Source organism: Scatophagus argus, chromosome 7, assembly GCF_020382885.2.
Source record: "Scatophagus argus isolate fScaArg1 chromosome 7, fScaArg1.pri, whole genome shotgun sequence".
NCBI lineage: Eukaryota > Metazoa > Chordata > Actinopteri > Scatophagidae > Scatophagus > Scatophagus argus.
In genome coordinates, this window is record NC_058499.1 from 11,487,269 (window position 1) to 11,508,118 (window position 20,850).

Below are 20,850 nucleotides of genomic sequence, written 5' to 3' on the forward strand. Positions count from 1 at the left end.
ATTTAAGATTGTTGGATGCGTTCACAGCACTCAGAGACACCATGTCTGCAATGTGTGTAGCTGTTCTTATGCGACTCTCTTCATCTGTTCAATCCCTGTTGCGTTGGGAGTTCCTGGATCTGTTCGTAAAAGACACCCAGCCACCCACCCTCCCTGTCTGTTTTCGCTGCTCTCCTCCCTTCTATCTGTCTGTTCCTGTTTTTGCCTCTATTTTTCTTGCCCTCTGTTTCCTTCCCTTCCAGTTCGCCTGTCTCCACTCCCTCTCCATCTCCTACACATTCTGACATAATCTCGCCCATCCCCACCCTGTTGCCCTGGCACACATTACAGCGCAGTGCATATCATGCTCTCCTCTCAACACAGACTCAAATTTCCTTTCACAGCAACAACCCGCCCCCTGCCCCCGCCTGCTTTTGCCTTTTTTTTTTTTTTTTTTTTTTGCCCTTCCTCATCTGTCTTTCGCTTGTTCCCTCTCTGACACACACTGGGATTGTTACACAGGCAGATCACAGAGACTCTTCAGATGGCAGTGCCTCTAATTTGTCACTGTGTTAAAAAGGCTGAACAGAGCCACTTTTTCTTTTCCCCTATTTTTTATTAGTTTTTTAGTCCCTCCATTTTCCTCCTTCATCATTCACAATTCCTGTCATTCTCAGAAACTCAACAGTATTGATTAATTGACTTCAGATGGGGAAGATGACGACATTATTGCTGGTACTTCTTTGACACAGCATCCCTGTGAATCAGCAGTGATCTCAAGTATTTGTTAATGGTTTGAAGCTCGCATGATTTCAAACCCACACACACACACACATACACACATAATGGGAGCTCTGCCACTAAGAAAATAATCTCCTTTACTACTCGGCCACTCCCTCCCTCCCTCATGTATTTTGCTAAGGCCTGGATAAACCTCTGTTGCAATAGCATCACCCTGTGTGTCCTGCTGCTCTTTTGCTTTTATTTTTACTCACTTTAGTCGATTCTGAAAGCATACTATTAATACCACAAGACAGCAGAGTCCAATGCAGGGACAGATGTAGTATGAATACCATGTAACAAAAAAACCTGTTAAAAACCTGTCTGCCAAGTGTTACATCATTACATCATGTTTTTTTTTTTTCCCAGCAATAGTTTTGTATGAAGTTGCAATGGCATTTAAGGTGCTTCTTTTTGCTTCACTGAGAAATAAACAATACAGAGAAATACAAGAGAGAGAAGATCACGCTGCCCCCAATTAATCTGCTCAAACATTTTGGGTTTGTCTTCAGTTCAAAACTGTGTTGTCTAAGTCCGTTATTCCCAATCAGAAATATTTGGACCTCCAGGGGTAGTTCTGTCTGCCAAGGGGTACGTGGAGAAATTCTTGAATAGCTCAATTAATTAAAAAAAAAAAATTTGAATCATAACTTTGAATTTAAAACGTTCTGAGTCAGCTTTAACAATTAACGAAGGTGCTGTTGCAATTGCCGTTATGAAAAATAGTGAAGAAGCATGTAGACGAGATGAAATACTGCCACTCCATGTCTCCATGTTCCACCAGACTTAGTTCAGTCTCATGAAAATATTGAAAATAGATGAGCAATTGTAACATCCATTAGTATTTCCCCTTTTATATGATTAATCAGTTAAATAACTTCTAATTTGAAATGAATTTAAATGAACACATTTGGAACATAAGTGGTGGCGTTAATGAGGGGGCGCATGAGTTCATCAGACTGGGCTTGGAGAGGTACTAAAAAAAGATGGGAAACGATGGTTTAGGGAATGAATCTGTTTAATATCCCTTTACTTACTGTTTTATTCGCATTATTTAGTTGCTGTAATCTCTGCCTATGTCAGCATTTATTTTTAAGCCTGTATTGTACTCTGTGTGCTCTGCTGGTTGACCTCTGTGTGTTCGCCCCAGGCTGGATGTGTCACAGCTTCTTCTGATATCTCGTGCTTCACTTCCTCTCATGCAGCCATATCAAAAAGTCCTAGAACCAGCATCTGTATCACTTGGCATATCAGCCGTGAGAAATTCAGAATTTGTCCTCACTGTCTTGTCGGTTTTCAGTCAAGTAGGGACATGTATCCCTTATTTGACTGCTCAATCTGAGGTTTGCAGATTGATTTGGAATGACCCAGCCTATTATTGCTATTAATGTAATGTTAAAAGTAAACTTTATTGTTTGTGATGCAAAAACACATACCCAGGATACTCCAAGCATTGGTATCTGTATTATACATATCTGTGTATCTGTAGTGCAGATTAGAAACTAGAACCCCATTACTGAGGCTCATACAGTCTAAATAATTTCTGTAAATAACTGGGGCCCTTTGGGAAATTCATCATGCTGTACTCTTAGTCATTATACTCTCACCAAGAAATGATTATTTTAAAATTTAAACCTTCACAACCTGTTCTCTCTTTATTCCTACCATCTAACTTCAAGAGAATATCATCTGGTGAACAGTGTGTAGCAGAGTGAATGGCATGTGAGATGGTTTATTTCAGAGTGCCTTCTTTTATTCACAAAGAGCTTATGTACTCCACTGTGAATTGGACTAGGGAAAGGACTTGATTGTGAGAGGAGGAGATTGTTGTCCTCATTACACCAGTAAGCTGCTGCTTAGTTTTTCATTGATGTAATGGGACGTAAGAATGAGTCAAGTCCACGCTGCGAACAGATATGCTTATGCTAAAAGCACTGATGGAGCCTTTCTCATCGTTGGCAAGGCCTCTCAGCTTTTGGAGCCATTAATTTTGCAGCAGTGAACTAGAAAGAGGGAGCGAGGAAAGACTGAAAGAGAGAAAGACAGGGAGAGAGAGAGAGAGAGAGAGAGAGAGAGAGCAGACGACCCCCTCGAGGAAACAGCACACACTGACAACCATTTGAAAGATGTCAACAAAGGCTTCTCCTTTTCCATCTACCTAAATGGTGAAGATAATATGAACAGGCTGACTCAAAATGCATTGAAACATAAGTGATATCTCAGCAGCACCAAATGGACTTAAGCCTTTTTATTTATTTATTTTTTGCTCATTGTGGGAAAAAAGAAAAAAAAAAGCATTCATTAGATTTCTTACCAACATATTGAGGGCCATTCTGTAATGCAGATGGGATATTGTGAAAGACTGATGCTTTTCTGTAATGTGTTTTCCTCTTTAATAACACGTAATGGGCTGTGTTGACAAATTGTTGGAGCTGCCACACTCGAAAGCCAGCAGAATGGCTTTTATTGTCACAAACAAATCTTACTTGGCTCCCCTGTGTGGATGAGTCTCAGTTAAGATGTCCCTGCTCTAGAAATATGCTTAATCATTCACTTAGAATACATCCCCTCTGAAGCCACACTGCATTCAAAGCACACAGTGAAGTGCTCATTACGGAGCTCTGTTGGGTGAATTTTGGATAATTCTCATGCCTTTTGTACTTCTATCCTTTTTCCTGGATGTGAGTTTCTACCTCTCACTTACACCCTCTCTCCCCCCACCCCCGCCACCCATTCCTTCTCATCATGTCTCCTCCAGGCTAGGGATGATATACTGAATGGATCCCACCCTGTCTCCTTTGATAAAGCCTGTGAGTTCGCAGGGATCCAGGCTCAGATCCAGTTTGGACCTCACGCGGAGCACAAACACAAGCCTGGATTCCTGGAGTAAGCCTTTCCTATCCAGAACATGCACCAACACCAGCATTCACAGTAATTCTGTACGCCATGTTGTGCTTTCATATGTTCACTTCACAGCTGTGCATATACTGTGGTTATCTCCTGCTTCAGCACAGGCTGTTGCTTCAGGGATTTCCTCTTGTGGAAAGCTCAGGGGTGATGTCAGCTGTTACAACTGTTTTCTGATATGTAGGCAGTAAGGCAAGAATGACCTCATATGTAGAGGTATGTTAACAAAAAAGGAAATGCCTGTAGCTCAAAAGGGTAACCGTGTAAAAATGTCATTTATCTCCGTAGCCTGAAGGAGTTCCTACCCAAAGAGTACATCAAGCAGAGAGGGTCCGAGAAGAAAATATTCCAAGTATGTACATTACTTTGCGCAAATGTTTTATTTGAGCGATGGCCCATGGGAATTATAGTAATTTTTTCCCTGTTGAGGCATAAATTGACAAAATTCAAAACATGTAGATCACATAACGTAACACTTACAACATGTAGCAGTCCATCTAAGGAGGTGGAGATGTAACAGATGTTGTTTGTCCAGGAACACAAGAACTGTGGAGAGATGACGGAGATTGAGGCAAAAGTCAAGTATGTGAAGCTCGCCAGGTCCTTGCAGACGTATGGAGTGTCCTTCTTCCTGGTGAAGGTAAGAGCGAAGACCATGCGAACTTACATGTAAAATGATAAAGCAGTGAAAAAAATGTTCACGTATGTATTGCCCATTCAACTCATGCTTCCACAAACGGAGAATAATTTGCGTGTTGTTGTGGTATCATGTTATCAGGTAATTATGGTAATATTGTAGTTTATGGCATGAGTTCTTGAACTGCAGCAACATGACACCTGCAGATAATGAATAGTAAAGGCAGTAATGCTGTTGCGTTTGCAGATGTCACCACACGGTTTAATACAAATGAGGAGCACCTGAAAATAAAATCAGGATTTATAATTACTCAGCAATATCAATTTAATAGCACAACATAAGTCTGCGCTAATGGGTGGAGGCTGTGATTAGAAAGCTGCTCTGATATGCTCACAACAAGGTATGAAAACTTGTTGAAAACAGCCAAAAAAAATCCAAAACATTTATCACAGCAAATCAGAAGCTTTAGAGTAGAAACTTGTGCCTTTGCGGTTCATCTTCACACTCAGTTCTGTGAAATATTTGTGACAATAGCAATTCTGTTCTGTTCTGGTTTGGCGAGCACAAAAGTGGAATGGAAGTGCAGCATGCGAATGGGATGAAGTTGCACCAGCAGGTATTATTAAAGCTCACTGACAGCAGCCCATTTGGTTGCTAACTTGCAGGAAAGAGTGTGGGGTGGGAGAGTTCACTTGTCTCCTGTGGTCTTAATGGATGATAAATGCAATGTTTGGCCCTGCAGTTAAAACAGACTGCAAGGTTAAGATTATCTTTGTGCACAAGTGTGTGTGCATGTGTGCCTCTACATGCACGCACACTGTCAGTGTTCGATGAGGAGATGTGGTGATGGAGATTTCAAGACTCTGTTAAATAATTCACTCCAGCTGCACTCTCCTCTTGATGCTAGAGAAGGCAAAAGCACAGACCTGGCTTTGCTGAGGCACATCTGAGAGTTTATTGTAACCTTTCATTTCTCATCTGTCAGTCTTTAATCACTGCAGGTTGGTTGGCAAGCCCTCTGTTTGCTGTGCACTATACAAATAAGGAAATATCACACATGGAATAATAAGCCTGTATGTGCATGTGTGTGTTTGCTGCAGCCATCCATGCAGGTGTATACAATATGAAAGCCCCCCTATTTTCTATTATCTTTTGTACCAGCTGATTTTTCCCAACAATAATCAAGGTTAAATGGTTTGAAATAATGTACTGCCTCAGCTGCCCACTTCAGATTAGCAAATGAAACTTCCTTCTTGGTAATTATGACATTCAAGTAACATAACCTAAAACAATGGAGGTTTTTAATAAACCTTAGTATGAGGATATCTTGAACACTGGAATAATGTTATCTGTCCTTATGTTTAAGAGCCCTGAACCCAGAAGCTGTTCTACTTATAGGCCTTGGTGTGATTCTCACAGCTCTACATTTGACCCAAGTGATTAAAAACAATAGCCTGGAGGCATACAATGTACGTATTTTGAACTCCCCCAGCTCTACAAACCACTAATTTTTGTGTCGTCCTCTGCACCCTGGAGGGGAGCCAAGTGTAGGCTCAGTCTCTGAAGTGAGCTGTAATAGATTTTCAGTGGGCAGAGAGTGGAGGGCGCTGGAGCTGGTCAGGCAGAGAGCTAGTGGAAGCACCATGCTGGTGTGCTGACAGTAACTAAAGCCTGTGGAGACCCCGTTCAATAAAGCAGCAGTTAAACAAGCCTGAACTTTACTGGGTCAGTTCACAGCTGCCCCTTCTCCTCCTCCATTCGGGCCTTTAAGCCACAGACGCAGCATGAGTATTACGACAGCACCAGCAGACTGGCACAACAATTTTGCGTTCATGCCTTGAATGAATCATCTGTGTAGGTGTTTAGCACCGACATAAATGTTGTCTGATGTTTCCCTATCTGACAGGAAAAGATGAAGGGTAAGAATAAACTAGTCCCGCGGCTGCTGGGGATAACCAAAGAGTCAGTGATGCGAGTGGATGAGAAGACGAAGGATGTGGTGCAGGAGTGGCCTCTGACAACAGTCAAGAGATGGGCTGCCTCCCCTAAAAGCTTCACCCTGGTACTGTGTGACTCTGTGCATCAAGTCCTCAACATTGCTTAGAGAGTCAGATGGTATACACTCCTAAACATAAGTTGTTCTGCACTTAATGCGAGTTACGCAGCTCTGTATCTCATATTGTCAGCATTTCCCCCAGCTTTCATTTTCCAACACAAACAGGATCCTAAAAATTATTGAGACCTCAGATTCCAGTATTGAATGTTTTCAGCGTGCTAGCCCGCAGTTTCATCTGAGTTAACAATAGATGCCCCAGGAAAAATGTGCAGAATTTGGATGTATTATTTATCTGAAAGCTTTTTCAATTTTCCTTACCAGCTGTTGGCAACAGTACTGTCTGTTTCTCTCCCATATTAGAAAGGAGTGCTCCATTTAAAGATTAATAGATAATGCAAATTTTAAAAATACTCCAATGTATAGTTGCCACCATTGATTTAAAGTAAAAATATTCACCCTTGCATTTCTGTAGAATGCTTTGAAGTGAGTTTGGAGATTCACTGCATCCATTTTTTAGTCAGCTCATTGGAGGAATAGCAGCACCATAGAAGCCAGTCAATTTTTCTTTTCACTAAGGGTAGAAATAATGAAGGTGTTGCCAAGCACCTCAACCCAGTAACGCATTTCTTTGTCTGTGAGCAGACTGATTTTATTAGGATAGATAGATGTTAAAATAGTTTTGCCCTGAATGTCTGCTGTCTTCGATGCATCACAAAGGATTTTGGAGAGTACCAGGAGAGTTACTACTCTGTCCAGACTACAGAGGGAGAGCAGATATCTCAACTTATTGCTGGATACATTGATATCATTCTTAAGAAGGCAAGTAATGAATAATTGAATCTAAAAACTTGAATTTGAAACATTCGTCTAAATCACCATATGTTTAGCCTACATTGCTCAGTCTGCTGTCTGTCTGCTGTTCCTCTTTTTACAGAAGCAGAGTAAAGATCGTTTTGGCCTTGAGGGAGATGAGGAATCCACTATGCTGGAGGAATCAGTTTCCCCTAAGAAGTGGGTATTACTCATGTGTTATCTACTGTATTGTGTAACGACCATTCTTATATAGCGAACACAGCCTAGTTATTCCTTAAGAATTGAAATCTCACTGTTTAATTGTGCATGTAATTACATTTCCGCCTGCCCAGCATGGTAACGCCCAAGAGAGGTAATGTTAGAATTAAACACAAAAACAGCACTTTTGATTTTAAAATAACACTGCCACCATTCTCGATTTTCCACATTACAATTTGGTGAATTGCTTCCTTGGGTGATTTTTATTTTTGCAAATCTGAACACTGCCTCGGGATAAACAATTATCTGAATTAACTGAATTGTCATCTAATTTCCCAAAACAAAAGCTGCAACATTTGAAAGTTTAGGCATTAATTCAGTAATTCTTATCTCTCGGCTGGATGCCGTCTCCTGGTCAGACTGCTGATGGAGCATGGTTCTATCCCACAAAGTAAATTTGTTGTCACCAGAAATCCACATGGCTCTCAGTGAAACCTCTCGCTGGCAGAATAGGGCGTCATATTCCTGCTGCTTATGGGCCATTTGACTCATGTTGTGGTTCTCGGCACAAAAACATAATTGCTGCTTCTGAAAACAAGCCATAATTAACCAATGGAGTCAGAAGCATCTGTTGAGCTGGGCCGGAAAACAGATATTTTTCTGTATATTATTTTTTCTAACATTTCTCATTGTTAGCACAGTAATTGTAATTGTGTAACTGTTGCATTATCATCTGGAACAGTTATCAGAATTTGAAGATCCACTCAAAACTAACATGAAAGAAAATAGTGAACACTAGAACTCCTCCATAAATCAGCCTGGAAAGCACAATGCTCAAGGATCATTAGTTGATCTGATTGCTTTCATAAGGATAGAAGATTATATGAAAAGCACCATGAACATCATTACACAGTCACCAACCCTGAATTAAATTGCTAATGCAGTGTTTTACATACTTAATTTATATTAGTGACATTTTCACTGCAAGCATGCTTGCATTTAGTTTTCCACCTCACCAGAAGGTTTCAGGTTTGAATGCATCTGCATGCAAACTGTGTACGTATGCTGAATACACACAAAATGAAACAATTTCAAGATTAAAATGTGTTCAATTATGACCTTCAACATCTGCTTCGTATTTCTTTTATTCCGGTATAAGGTCCACGATTTTGCAGCAGCAGTTCAATCGGGTGGGTCGCGTGGAGCATGGCTCTGTCGCGCTTCCAGGTATAATTCGGTCAGGGTCTATCGGTGGCCCTGACACCTTCAACGTGGGCACTATGCCCTCTGCACAGCAGCAGATCACCACAGGGCAGATGCACAGAGGACACATGCCCCCACTGGTGAGTGAAAACATTTTTACTTGAAAGCAAATGTGGTCTCCTGGGCAACTATCATTTTACTCCTGTGTCACTGTATTTTGACATGCATTGTAGCATCCAATTTTGGATCAATTTCTTCAATTGAAATACTGTGAGTGAGTCAAAAAACTGAATGTGGCAGCTGTAATACGAATATATTAATGCACATAGAAGACAACAGACAAGAACATACAAATTCGCAAGACATAGTTTAACAGGTTCAAAAAGCTGCTGCATACAGCACACAAAGACAAACACTATGTAGACAAAAGTACTGGGACACCTGACATTACACCAGCAGGGACTTTAATTACATTGCATTCTAAATATGCAGCTTTGCAGCTATAACAGTTTCCGGTCTTCTAGGATGACTTTCCACAGGATTTTTCTGTGGGAATTTTTGTCCATTCATGCAGTAGAGCAATAGTGAGGTCAGTCACTGATTCTGGACAAAAAGACCTGACTCACAGTCTCTGTTCCAGTTCATCCCAAAGGTGTTTGCTGGGGTTGAGGTCAGGGCTCTCTGTGGGCCAGTCAAGTTCTTCCACACCAAACTCATCCAGCCATGTGTTTATGGACTTTGCTTTGTGCACTGAGTCACAGTCATGTTGGAATAGAAAAGGGCCTTCCCCAAACTGTTTCCACAAAGTTGGAAGCATAGCATTGTCCAAAATGTTTTGGTATGCTGAAGCAGTAAGATTTACTGGAAATAAGGGACCAAGCTCGACCTCTGAAAAACACCTGCATTATGAGGTGTGTCTGGATCCTTTTGTCTGCACAGTCTATAAAAATATATATTTTAATGGAAATAAACAACAAACAAATACAAATACATTTCATTATTCAAAGTGCTAACTCTGTATCACGGGGGGGTTGAGAAAATAATGCTTGTCTACAATGGTCCTTGAAGTTATTCTAAAAATTAATAATTATTCAATATCACTAATTGTTTCTCAGAACTTTCCCAGAATTCAGTTCTCAGGTAAATTACAACAGAAACATTCTCTAAAATGTATTAATGTGTTTATTCTTTTGCATCTGGCAGAGAGTGATGCAGGGGTCTGCAGCTCAACCCTTTTCAGACTGCAGCACCGCAGCACCCCTAGCATCCCATGGCCTCAAACCAAAGGGGTTTGCCTTTGTGCTCAATCCTGTATATTAGAACAGAGTGTTGAGGTCATTGTCACATTTTTGATGTAAAAGTGAAGTATTTGAAATATTGCTTGTGGTCCCTGCTGTCAACACTGAACCACAGTGAACAATATGAAGAGGGCTGTAAGTGAGATAGAAAATTCCTCATACTTCCTCATACTAAAATCCCATCTGTCTCCTGTGGTTTATAGACATTAGTTTGCAAGCCTGGGAGTTTCACAGTTTTGTGCCCTAATACAATATATATCATCTATGTAGATTCCTTTTTTATTTATTTGCATATTGTGTCTCTGTTGTTTGTTATTGTCAGAGTCTGGCCCAGCAGGCCCTGATGGGTACCATCAACAGCAGTATGCAGGCTGTGCAGCAGGCTCAGGCTGACCTGGGATATGTAGATAATCCACCTCCCCTGGGCCATGACTTGGTAAGTCTCCTTTCTCCTGTCTCCACAGATTTTAAAAATATTTCAGGATGTAGATGCAGCGTATATAGATACAGTACTCCTCCGCACCTCGAGTTCTACTTATCCAACTCATGAATGTGCTTTCTGATATTACAGCCTCTGGTTTTGCAAAGCAAAGAGAGATTAGATAGAATTAAGCCTTTGCATCATATCAGAAATCCTTCATAGTTCTCAATTCAGATTTCTCATTAGGATACAGAACTGACTGTAAATGAGGCTGTATTTAATGCTTGAGTGTTTCCAAAGCTGGAGGTGTTGCACAGCCCTAGTCCTTTAATCCTGCACGAGAAAGTTTATATGAGCTGAAAATCACCCACTGTGATGAAAGCCAATAGCTCTCCTTTTCCTCCCCCAATGAAAGGCATCCAGGGCTTGGGTTCAGAACAAAGTAGATGAATCCAAACATGAAATCCACTCCCAAGTTGATGCCATCACAGCTGGAACAGCATCTGTGGTCAATCTCACTGCAGGTGAGTGCCCAGGAGAATACTAAACAGCTAAAGGATGGAAACGACATATCACTTTCAGTTTTTATTTATTTCTACACTGGAATTTCAGTTTCTGAAGTCTGCGCTGGACAAAGCTCTGAAGGAAATTGCCCCAGTATTGTTTATATTAAGTCTACAGTATTGCAACCGCTAGGTGGGAATCAATAAAAATGTTTTTCAAGTTAGTGTTAAGCACTCACTGATTATGTTCTTTTAACAAAGGTGCATTCACCTGATATTTTAAATCCCAAACAAATACTTCTGCTGCTAAGTAAATCTTGAACTTGTTGTCCTGAAGTCTATCTTACTGGCTGTGTCTCTCTCCTCTCCCCATGTTGTTTGGCACAGTGCCAGTCAAGTTCCTGCCAGCCTTTTGCAGGGTTTTAATCTTACCTCGCCATCTGTTTAGTAACACTAATACTCCCCCCACAGTCTCATACAAAGTTTTCCTTCTTCACGGCCACTTGCTCCATCAATGTGCTCATCTCTGTGGAACCACCTCAAATGGGCTCTAATTATGACACTGACACTGATGTGTGTGTTACAGCTTGTGATACGCAAGCTGCCCCGGTTTAGCTAAATCAACATGGCAGCAGCACAGCAGATTAAGATACACAGCAGAGGTGTAGTTTGTAATAATGCGATCCATCCTTCACAGGAGAGCCCGCAGAAACAGATTACACAGCGGTGGGCTGCGCCATCACCACCATCTCCTCCAACCTCACTGAAATGTCCAAGGGAGTCAAACTGCTAGCGGCATTAATGGACGACGAGGTGGGCAGTGGACATAAGCTCATGGGTGCCGCCAGGATGCTGGCAGGAGCTGTGTCAGATCTGCTCCGATCTGTTGAGCCTGCAGCCGCTGAGGTGAGGGGCCCACTGATGATTGCACTGACTTAGGCTCCAGCCGCCGCTGTAATCCCAGTAGCCACAAGACAGTGTCGAACTGCGTGCTTTTCTTTTCATCACTGTCCCAGTGAAGACGATTTTGACCCAGAAGTCTGTTTTAGATAATTCATGGGGGCCAGTGTGAAAAAAAGGCCAGGCCAGTGTAATGAATGTGGTGATGTCATCCCTGTACAGCCCAGACAGACGGTGCTGACTGCGGCAGGAAGCATCGGTCAGGCCAGCGGGGACCTGCTCCGTCACATGGGGGAGGGCGAGACCGATGAGAAGTTCCAGGTTGGACGCCTCCCACTCAATGTTTCTATGACACTGCTAGCCAAACAGGAAGACACACACCAGCTCTCAGCACTTCTTTAAAAATGTCAATACACCCTTATGTAACCTCATCAGGCTTTATTGTTAGACTGTTACTATGTGGATGGAGTTGTAGTTTTAATAGTAAAGTGACACAACAGATGCCTCCATTAACACATCTGTAACATTCACTGTCTGCGTCACATTTTTGCTCCTAGATGTCTTTTCACAGCCTTGAGACCACTGTTTCACAGGTCTTATATGTTCATATTCTTAGTCTTACTGACTCTATAAATAAATAAAATTGAATTGAATTGACTCATAAAGACCAGTGTGTCTTCGGATCCAATCAATAACTAACATACGTAAAATGTATTAGTCACCTCCTAAAATTCATAACCACTACATTACTGTTCCACTGTTCTTTGTGTCCAGTATTTACTCTGTATCAACTAAACAAAATGAGTTATAAACATTTACTTTTCTGGAACCTTCAGTCACATGTGCACAGCTGTGCTGTGTTTCAGTGAAGGACATTGATTAATATGTTGCAGGACACGCTGATGAATCTGGCCAAAGCAGTGGCCAATGCAGCTGCTATGTTAGTCCTGAAGGCCAAGAACGTGGCCCAGGTGGCCGAGGACACCATATTGCAGAACCGGGTGATCGCAGCTGCCACTCAGTGTGCCCTGTCCACCTCGCAGCTGGTAGCCTGCACCAAGGTACAGATCTAAAACTTGTGCATCTCAGTAGCCAAGTAGGTAAAGGACAAACCAACATGCAGGGGATCGGCTAAGCAGAATACGTGACACCAGCAGTTGTTATTATTTTCAGTTTACCATTTAAAAGTGCAATATTGAACTTTTTGTCTTTGTGTCATATCTTGCACAAAAGTAGTGATTATTTTGGTTAGAAACTAATGAATATCAGTTTTATTCCTGTACTTGTTTAGCTGAAACAAGAATTACTATAGATACAGCCTGCCTAATATTATAATTATCTTCAACTCTTGTGATTCGTCTGTGTTTCTGCCAATGACTACGTGTGGTGCAGGTGGTGAGCCCGACCATCAGCTCCCCAGTGTGTCAGGAGCAGCTTGTCGAGGCCGGGAAGCTGGTGGACCGCTCCGTTGAAACCTGTGTCAAGGCTTGCCGCTCGGCCAGCGACGACGGCGAGCTGCTGAAGCAAGTCGGAGCAGCAGCTGGCGTGGTGAGCCAGGCCCTCAGCGACCTGCTGCAGCATGTCCGCCACTACGCCAGCTGCGGAGAACCCATCGGACGTTATGACCAGGCCACGGACACGATCATGAACGTGACAGAAAACATTTTCACTTCCATGGGTGATGCAGGTGACCGCAAAAAGAAGTTCTAGAAGTAAAGAATGGTGTGGGCGAAGTCCTGGTGAATGTTGGTTGGTGTCTCCTCAGTTTTATTTGATTACTCAGAACAAGGACTAAACACTAATCAATCAGGTGATCTTCAATGAACACCTGCTTTCACTTGACTCACAGTTATGTGTCTTGACTGTTCAAGAGTGCCTAAAGATACTGTCCATGTTTGTGTCCATGTTCAGTGGTCTAAAAAAAGCTCTGACAAAACATTTTCAAAGCTCAGGCTATTTGTCATGGTTCGAGCCATGAGGCAAAAAAATTTCCTCACCCAACCAGCCCTCAAGGGCTTGTAGGAAACATGACATCCAAAACCACTACAGAGCTCTGAATCTGGTCTCAATCAGCATCAAGGAGGCTTTGAAACTTAAAAGGAAACACATGACCTGGGCATTTTTTGGAAGGACAAACTTTTTACCTTCTATAAATCAGCAAGAAAAGGAGTAAATCTACAGTAGTGGATCAACTTTTGGTGATTCACAGTTCATTCTACATATTGTATTAGTTGATTCCCAAGGCCATTGGATGTAGGTTGTAAAGCACCTAGATGGCTTTCATGCACTTCTCTGGGTGAGTTATTTTGAGATGGAGATGGGCGTTCAAGAAACACAGCTTTTTATAGCAGGTATGTGGGGAGATTAAATATATTCCAAAGACTTTCATTTGTGTGAGAGAGGATGACTCACTGGAAACCTTCAGCTGTTAATGTTCATAAAGGTGAAAACAATGATGTGTCTTCTCAAGACTGAGACTCTTACAGAAATGTCTTAGTGATGCATTCTAGTTGGATGATATGATGATACCATGAAATGATATTACTTTGTCAACTATCAAACGTTCTGTCGCAGCAGTTCTACTTGAATGACTCTGCTTTTCTTAGGCCGTTGTGGACAATGCTGCAAATCAAAGAACAGGATTGTTTGATTGCTGTTTGGGACATTTATGGGCCTATTTAAACAGATCAGTAGAGCATAATCTGAAGTGCATGTGCATGTAAGGGGTCCAACTCCATTTTGCTAGTTAAGTGGTGTAAAGTAAGGCACAAGGCACATGTGCTTTGAGCATAACATGAATTAAACCAGTCAGAGTGTCATCTCAGATTCCTGTGCCATTCAGCATAATGAGTACTTTTTTGTGTTTGGCTATTAATACTTAGATACATTTAAATTGCAGAACTTTTACTTGTAACAGAGGATTTTAACTTTGTTATTGCTTTAACTCAGGAAATCTGATCTGAATACTACACACATGTTAGAACTAATGAGAAATATAAGCATATATAAGGAGCCAACCACACTAATACATTACTGGCCTCCTTGATTCTGATGGCTAAACGGCTAACTGAACAGATAATGAATACAAATTTTTAATTAGGGATTCTTCATATTTGAAGAATTTGAAGGAATTTTTTACCTCACCAAAAATAAAAACATCTGGCAGGCCAAATTGGACCTTGTGACAGGCCGGCTTTGGCCCGTGGGACTCACTTTGGACAGCCCTGATCTAGATGTTTGTGTGCAGAGCTTGTGTTTTTATACTTACACAAGCTCGTCTGTTTGTGTGAACAGGTGAAATGGTGCGTCAGGCCAGAGTGTTAGCCCAGGCCACTTCTGACTTGGTCAATGCCATGAGATCTGATGCAGAGGCCGAAGTTGATGTTGACAACTCCAAGAAACTGCTGGCTGCTGCCAAACTCCTGGCTGATGCCACAGCTCGGATGGTGGAGGCTGCTAAGGTAACCGCGTCACACGTTTACTCTCACAAAGTCGTGCAACAAATATCATTGATTGTTTGCTTATGTAACTAGGAAATTTACGAAAACACTTCAACTTAATAAGCTATTTTCATTGCTCATTAGTTTAACTCCAATATAAACAATTTGATCCACAGCTGTTGATGCTGTGCATTTTTCTCTTGTTCTACCAGCACAGCCATGATGTTCTTCCATGTCTACTGTAGTGTTTAATGCAGTGCTGTTAGATGAACTGAACTGAATATGTTTTAATTTGATGGAGTGCACATGTTGGCATTACTGTATGCACTAGCTACCAGCATTAATTTGCAACAGAAATAAAAGGGTGCAGCATCCGTGGCTCTTGATAAGCCACTGGCACTGTCGGGCAGGAAATTATTAGTGTGAAATACTCAGGCAAGTGAAACGCTGCTCATGGCACGATAGATGTTTTTGATCTGTGACACATTAATCACCACATCACTGCCTTTATCAAAGAGGAAGTGGGAATCTGGCACTCACGGTTTCCTTGGAAACTGTCAGAAAGCAGACAGAGCTAAATGCCTCCTTGCATCCGTCGTACAATGTGTATAAGTTGTTAAACTTAAAATGCTTAGCTCTGATGGCTATTGTTAAGTACTGTTTGCATATGTCACGGTCATATGTGTCTTGTGTGTTTACGTGCTCTCAGGGGGCTGCTGCTTACCCAGAGAACGAGGACCAGCAGCAGAGGCTCAGAGAGGCAGCTGAGGGGTTGCGTGTAGCCACTAATGCTGCAGCTCAGAACGCCATCAAGAAGAAACTGGTCAACAGGCTGGAGGTGAGTCATAAGGGTAAACATGTTTTCACCTATGCATTGTTTGACCTTGATCAAAACACAGCTCTCCTTGTTTCTCCTTTCTGCCAACAATGTCACACAAACACTTCCGTCCTCACTGAAGTATAAACATCGTAAAAGTGTAGTATAAATATAACAACGAAATGGAGAGTTTAGAGTCATAAAAGAAATACGTGACAGAATGCAAACAGTAAAATGCCTCAGCAGTCATTTGTACAAAAACAGCCCATTTGGTATATTTATCTGTGTTATTTTTCTTTTCCCGTAGCACTGAGTTCTAAATCTCATTAGTGCTGTGAGTGAACTATCTGAGTGTAAAGATCTGTGTTTAGCCTTTGGTATCAGTTTGCCCCTAATGACTAGACCCTCTCTGCTCTAGAGCGTCCAATGTTCATTTTCCCAAGAACATAAACTATGCATTACCCAGTGCTGGGATCAGCCGGCTATCAGACATATATCTCAGTCCGCCTCCCTGCATCAGATGGTCACAGTAATGGTGCTAATGGTCGCTTCCATCAAGGAAATGTGTGAGCCGATGAAGACCAAACTGTCATGAATCTGCAAGTGTGCATGTCACTCTTATCACAGTTGTCCCATTTAGGCCACTTAATTCCCCTTTAATCTTACCTGTTGTCTCCTGTCACACTGTCATTCAGTTGCTGTGTGGTTGTGCGCATGCTTTTATTAAAGGAAATGCTATATATTGTATTGAATAATAAAAGTATAGAGAATTCATTTGCATCTTATGTAGAAAATGTTGCTCTTAACTATTATGTCAATTCCGGTTTAGTCTTCTTTCATCTTCTCCTTATCCTTTCAACTACAGGACCATCCCTCTGTTTTCATCCACGTCAATCTTAACATGAGCTAAGCTGTATATTTTTAGTGCTTTAGTTTTGGAAACGTAGCCAGGGGAAAGCAATGCTGATGATCTCACGAGAGTAGTTTTAGCAGTGCAGTCCCACCCATTTCCCTCCTCTTACAAAACATTTGGTTTGTGACCCCTCTTTGTTTGATGAGAACAACTCTGTTTGAATACAGAACATGACAGCTTAATACTGCACAGAGTAAAAGAATGTTACTCTCAGCCAGGCGCCACTCTCTTACTTTAGCTTAAATGATTTCTGTTTCCCTCTCCTGAGCAGATAGCTGCTAAGCAAGCAGCGGCTGCTGCTACTCAGACCATCGCAGCGGCCCAAAATGCTGCTGTTTCCAACAAAAACACGGCCTCACACCAACAGCTCGTTCATAGCTGCAAGGTAAAATTGTGTACTTTTTTTACTGTGGTATTTAGAAGGAAAAAAATGATCTAGAAAATTCAATCCTTACAATATATATTGTCATAAAATATGTGCAGTTTGGTAGTTTTGGCAGCTAATGTATGAAGCACACATTATTGGCATGTTTAAATGCAGGCAGTAGCAGATAGCATTCCCCAGTTGGTGCAGGGGATGAGGAGCACTCAGGCCCAACCTGAGGAGCTTGGTGCCCAGCTTGCCCTCATCATGGCCAGTCAGAGCTTCTTACAGGTTAGACATTTCATCCAGACACGGTCTGCAACTATCAAATTCTTTGACATCAGCTACGCACATAAAAATGGATCCTTTTTGAATTTGTTGGTGTTGTTTTTCTGTCACCGTCTCTCAGCCTGGTAGTAAGATGGTGGCGTCTGCCAAGTCAGCAGTTCCGACAGTGGCTGACCAGGCTGCTGCCATGCAATTGGGCCAGTGTGCCAAGAACTTGGCCACCTGCCTGGCTGAACTCAGGACTGCTACCCAGAAGGTATCTTTGCACAGCACCGTTAGAGATAGCAGGATTCATCTCGCAGCACATTTGTTATCTCACTGTCAGGGCCGTTTGTTGTAAAGCTCTCTTCTTCTCTTGATCTTATTCAGAGATACCAAGCATAGCATATAAGCTGACGCCCTATCTGCATTGCGTTATGTATGGGTGTGAGTAAGATTTATTTATGTCTGTATTGTTTAAAGGCCCATGAAGCCTGTGGTCCTCTCGAGATTGATTCAGCCCTCAAAACTGTACAGACACTCAAGAGTGAGCTTCAGGATGCCAAGATGTCCGTCATTGATGGCCAGCTCAAACCTCTTCCTGGAGAAACAGTCAGTACATGCCTTCTGCTGTGAAGTTCACTTTAAATATTGCACTGTAGAAATACGAAGATGATGATGAGATTGCAACTGTAAGTCCAATTCATCCACTTTATTCATTTGTTCTGTTGCTTGAACAGCTGGAGAAGTGCGCTCAGGATTTAGGAAGTACATCTAAGGCTGTGGGCTCCTCGATGGCCCAGTTGCTGACATGTGCTGCACAAGGCAATGAACATTATACAGGTAAGAAAAGTGTATTCTGCACAGAGAGCAGATCTAAAAAGCTTAAGTAGCCATTTAATTGAATCATTTCTGTCTGGAGTAGTTACATCGCCAGAGTTAATAGATATAACCAACAGATGGGTTGCTTTTATTAAAAAAATTGTTTGGGGGTTGGGAGTGTGGTGGTGTGAGGATAAAGCAGGCAGACAAAATTATGTCTATGACCTTTGGTTGTGCTATCACTATTGCCTTAAACTGAAACCCTCTGAATCCAGCATGGCTCAGCTGTTTTATTGTCAGTTCTGGCTCGGTTGGTGATCTCGGGGGAGGAGAGATGAAGACAGATAGAGAAAAGCATTTCTAACAGTGAACGCTCCCAGGCAGCACTGCATGCTGTGGCCCAGGGTGCTGCACGCTGCTCATTAATCTTATTTTCACTAGATTTAACATTCCATCAGCAAATGGCTCCACTTGGCTGGTTAATACAATTTGATGCAATTTGCTGCTTTTCTTCTTAATTCCATGAGTAATAAGTTAAGGGCACCTCTCATGCGGGGCCATATTTATTATATTAACTAATTTATTTAAACTATGAGGGCATTTTCAGTATCTGTGTGGTATGGCTGCCTCCTGCCAGCTGATTTGTACCGAGCTATTGCTATTATAGTAAGGTTAGGAAATGCACATATACCTCTCTCAGTTTGTATCGCTTCAAAACAGGCCAACTGCAAAAACTAATGAGATTAAAATTGTGTTTAGTAAAACGTCAGTTTCAGTTTCTACAGAAACATGGTTACACAATGCCGCTACATAATAGTTTTCAACACAGAAGAAGCATCATATTTCTGTATCTCTGGGATATCTGTAGAATATTACACCTGTGCAACATCTATAGTTACAAAACTAGATGTCTGTTATGCAGACAAAATGGCTGTTATTATACTGATATTATTTGTCTTGCTTTGTGATTAATGTTTGTCCATATGCTCGAGACTACTTATTTTCATTTCGGCGCATGGCTGGTTGCTCACAGGTGTGGCTGCCAGAGAAACGGCACAGGCTTTGAGGACATTGGCTCAAGCGGCCCGAGGAGTGGCAGCCAGCACCAGGGAACCTCAGGCGGCAGCTGCAATGCTGGACTCAGCCCAGTATGTCATGGAGGGCTCGGCCATGCTGATCCATGAAGCCCATCAGGCTCTGGTTCATCCAGGAGATGCTGAGAGTCAGCAGAGGCTGGCACAGGTAACGTAGCTCCCAGTAATATATACCCCAGAGGCTGATATTCTTGTGGCATTTGCATTGTTCTTCTTAGGCCCCTCTCCTTCTACCTCTCTCTCCTCCACTGATTTGTAAACATTTCTTCTTTCCATAACAATCATCCCCTCTAAGCGTTGCTATTTTTTCTCTGGTCTGTCTCTTGCCTGGTATTCCTCTCTCAGGAGTACCAGAATAAAACTGCTCATTCTCCTGCAGCCCTTCAGGGGATAAACATATTGTTTAGCATATATCTATGACAGCAGCATAAATTTGTGACACAGATTACTGTGCACTGCTGTGAGCGCAATTTGCATTTGAGATGTTTTTCCCCTTATAGCTTTGCTTTGGGACTTTGTATTTCACAGCTTAACATTAGAATGACTAATGGTAGTCCATTGACTGGGCGTTGTTCTGTGTTTCAGGTGGCCAAGGCAGTGTCGCACTCACTGAATAACTGTGTGAATTGCCTGCCAGGCCAGAAGGATGTTGATATGGCCCTGAGGAGCATCGGAGAGGCCAGCAAGAAGCTGCTGGTGGAAATTGTGAGTCAAGCATTTTCTCTGGGACTTCTTGACATTTAGTGCATTGCTATTTACACAAAACTATCTGTTCTGACCACAGATTAAAAAATATCATCCCATTACTGAACCGGTTATTGGCATTTGACTTCATTTGTGATATCAGCACTACAGGTTCTCCTAAATGATTTTTGTTTTGTTTTTGAAGCTCCCTCCCTGTAGCAAGACATTCCAGGATGCCCAGACTGATCTGAACCACACAGCAGCTGAACTCAACCACTCTGCAGGCGAGGTCGTCCACTCCTCTCGTGGAACGAGCAGCCAGCTGGCTGCGGCCTCAGGGAAGTTCAGCCAAGACTTTGATGAGTTCCTGGATGCTGGCATTGAAATGGCAGGACACACCCAGGTAGGTTTCATAATCATACAGCCCCTCCATTCTCCACTGAACAAGTTCAGTGGTAATCCACCGTCACCGGTATTTAACAGATGACGAGGGGCATTAAAACCTTCAAAAATGTAAAAACTGAGTGGCCGAGCTCATATTTTTGTGTCACTTTATTGCCTAAGCTATTTAAGTCATTTGTTAATTAGACCTTTTCATCTAATTCACTTAGGCATATGATTGTCCCCATGAGCACTGCCACAGTAATGAGATCTTATGATATTCTTGTTCTGGTTATTTTGCTAATTAATTTGGAAAGATTGTGGGATTGGAGTTGATGTAGCATGACACCTGAGCTTTAATCACCCTCAAAGA

The 20,850-nt window shown here is 42.0% G+C and overlaps 1 protein-coding gene across 5 annotated transcripts in view; it reads left to right on the forward strand.

Moving 5' to 3' along the window:
• Positions 1 to 20,850, forward strand: part of tln2b (talin 2b) — a 77,018-nt gene that overhangs the window by 33,987 nt on the left and 22,181 nt on the right. For all 5 annotated transcript variants that reach the window (XM_046394389.1, XM_046394391.1, XM_046394392.1 and 2 more), the window contains exons 7-29: positions 3,518 to 3,645; positions 3,955 to 4,018; positions 4,202 to 4,306; positions 6,210 to 6,365; positions 7,077 to 7,178; positions 7,294 to 7,370; positions 8,530 to 8,713; positions 10,194 to 10,307; positions 10,708 to 10,816; positions 11,493 to 11,701; positions 11,918 to 12,016; positions 12,589 to 12,756; positions 13,088 to 13,382; positions 14,990 to 15,156; positions 15,845 to 15,973; positions 17,137 to 17,250; positions 17,407 to 17,520; positions 17,639 to 17,773; positions 17,980 to 18,108; positions 18,237 to 18,339; positions 19,352 to 19,560; positions 19,998 to 20,117; positions 20,302 to 20,499. In XM_046394389.1, the coding sequence (XP_046250345.1) occupies positions 3,518 to 3,645; positions 3,955 to 4,018; positions 4,202 to 4,306; positions 6,210 to 6,365; positions 7,077 to 7,178; positions 7,294 to 7,370; positions 8,530 to 8,713; positions 10,194 to 10,307; positions 10,708 to 10,816; positions 11,493 to 11,701; positions 11,918 to 12,016; positions 12,589 to 12,756; positions 13,088 to 13,382; positions 14,990 to 15,156; positions 15,845 to 15,973; positions 17,137 to 17,250; positions 17,407 to 17,520; positions 17,639 to 17,773; positions 17,980 to 18,108; positions 18,237 to 18,339; positions 19,352 to 19,560; positions 19,998 to 20,117; positions 20,302 to 20,499 (3,228 nt within the window). The remainder of the gene's footprint in view (positions 1 to 3,517; positions 3,646 to 3,954; positions 4,019 to 4,201; positions 4,307 to 6,209; positions 6,366 to 7,076; positions 7,179 to 7,293; positions 7,371 to 8,529; positions 8,714 to 10,193; positions 10,308 to 10,707; positions 10,817 to 11,492; positions 11,702 to 11,917; positions 12,017 to 12,588; positions 12,757 to 13,087; positions 13,383 to 14,989; positions 15,157 to 15,844; positions 15,974 to 17,136; positions 17,251 to 17,406; positions 17,521 to 17,638; positions 17,774 to 17,979; positions 18,109 to 18,236; positions 18,340 to 19,351; positions 19,561 to 19,997; positions 20,118 to 20,301; positions 20,500 to 20,850) is intronic.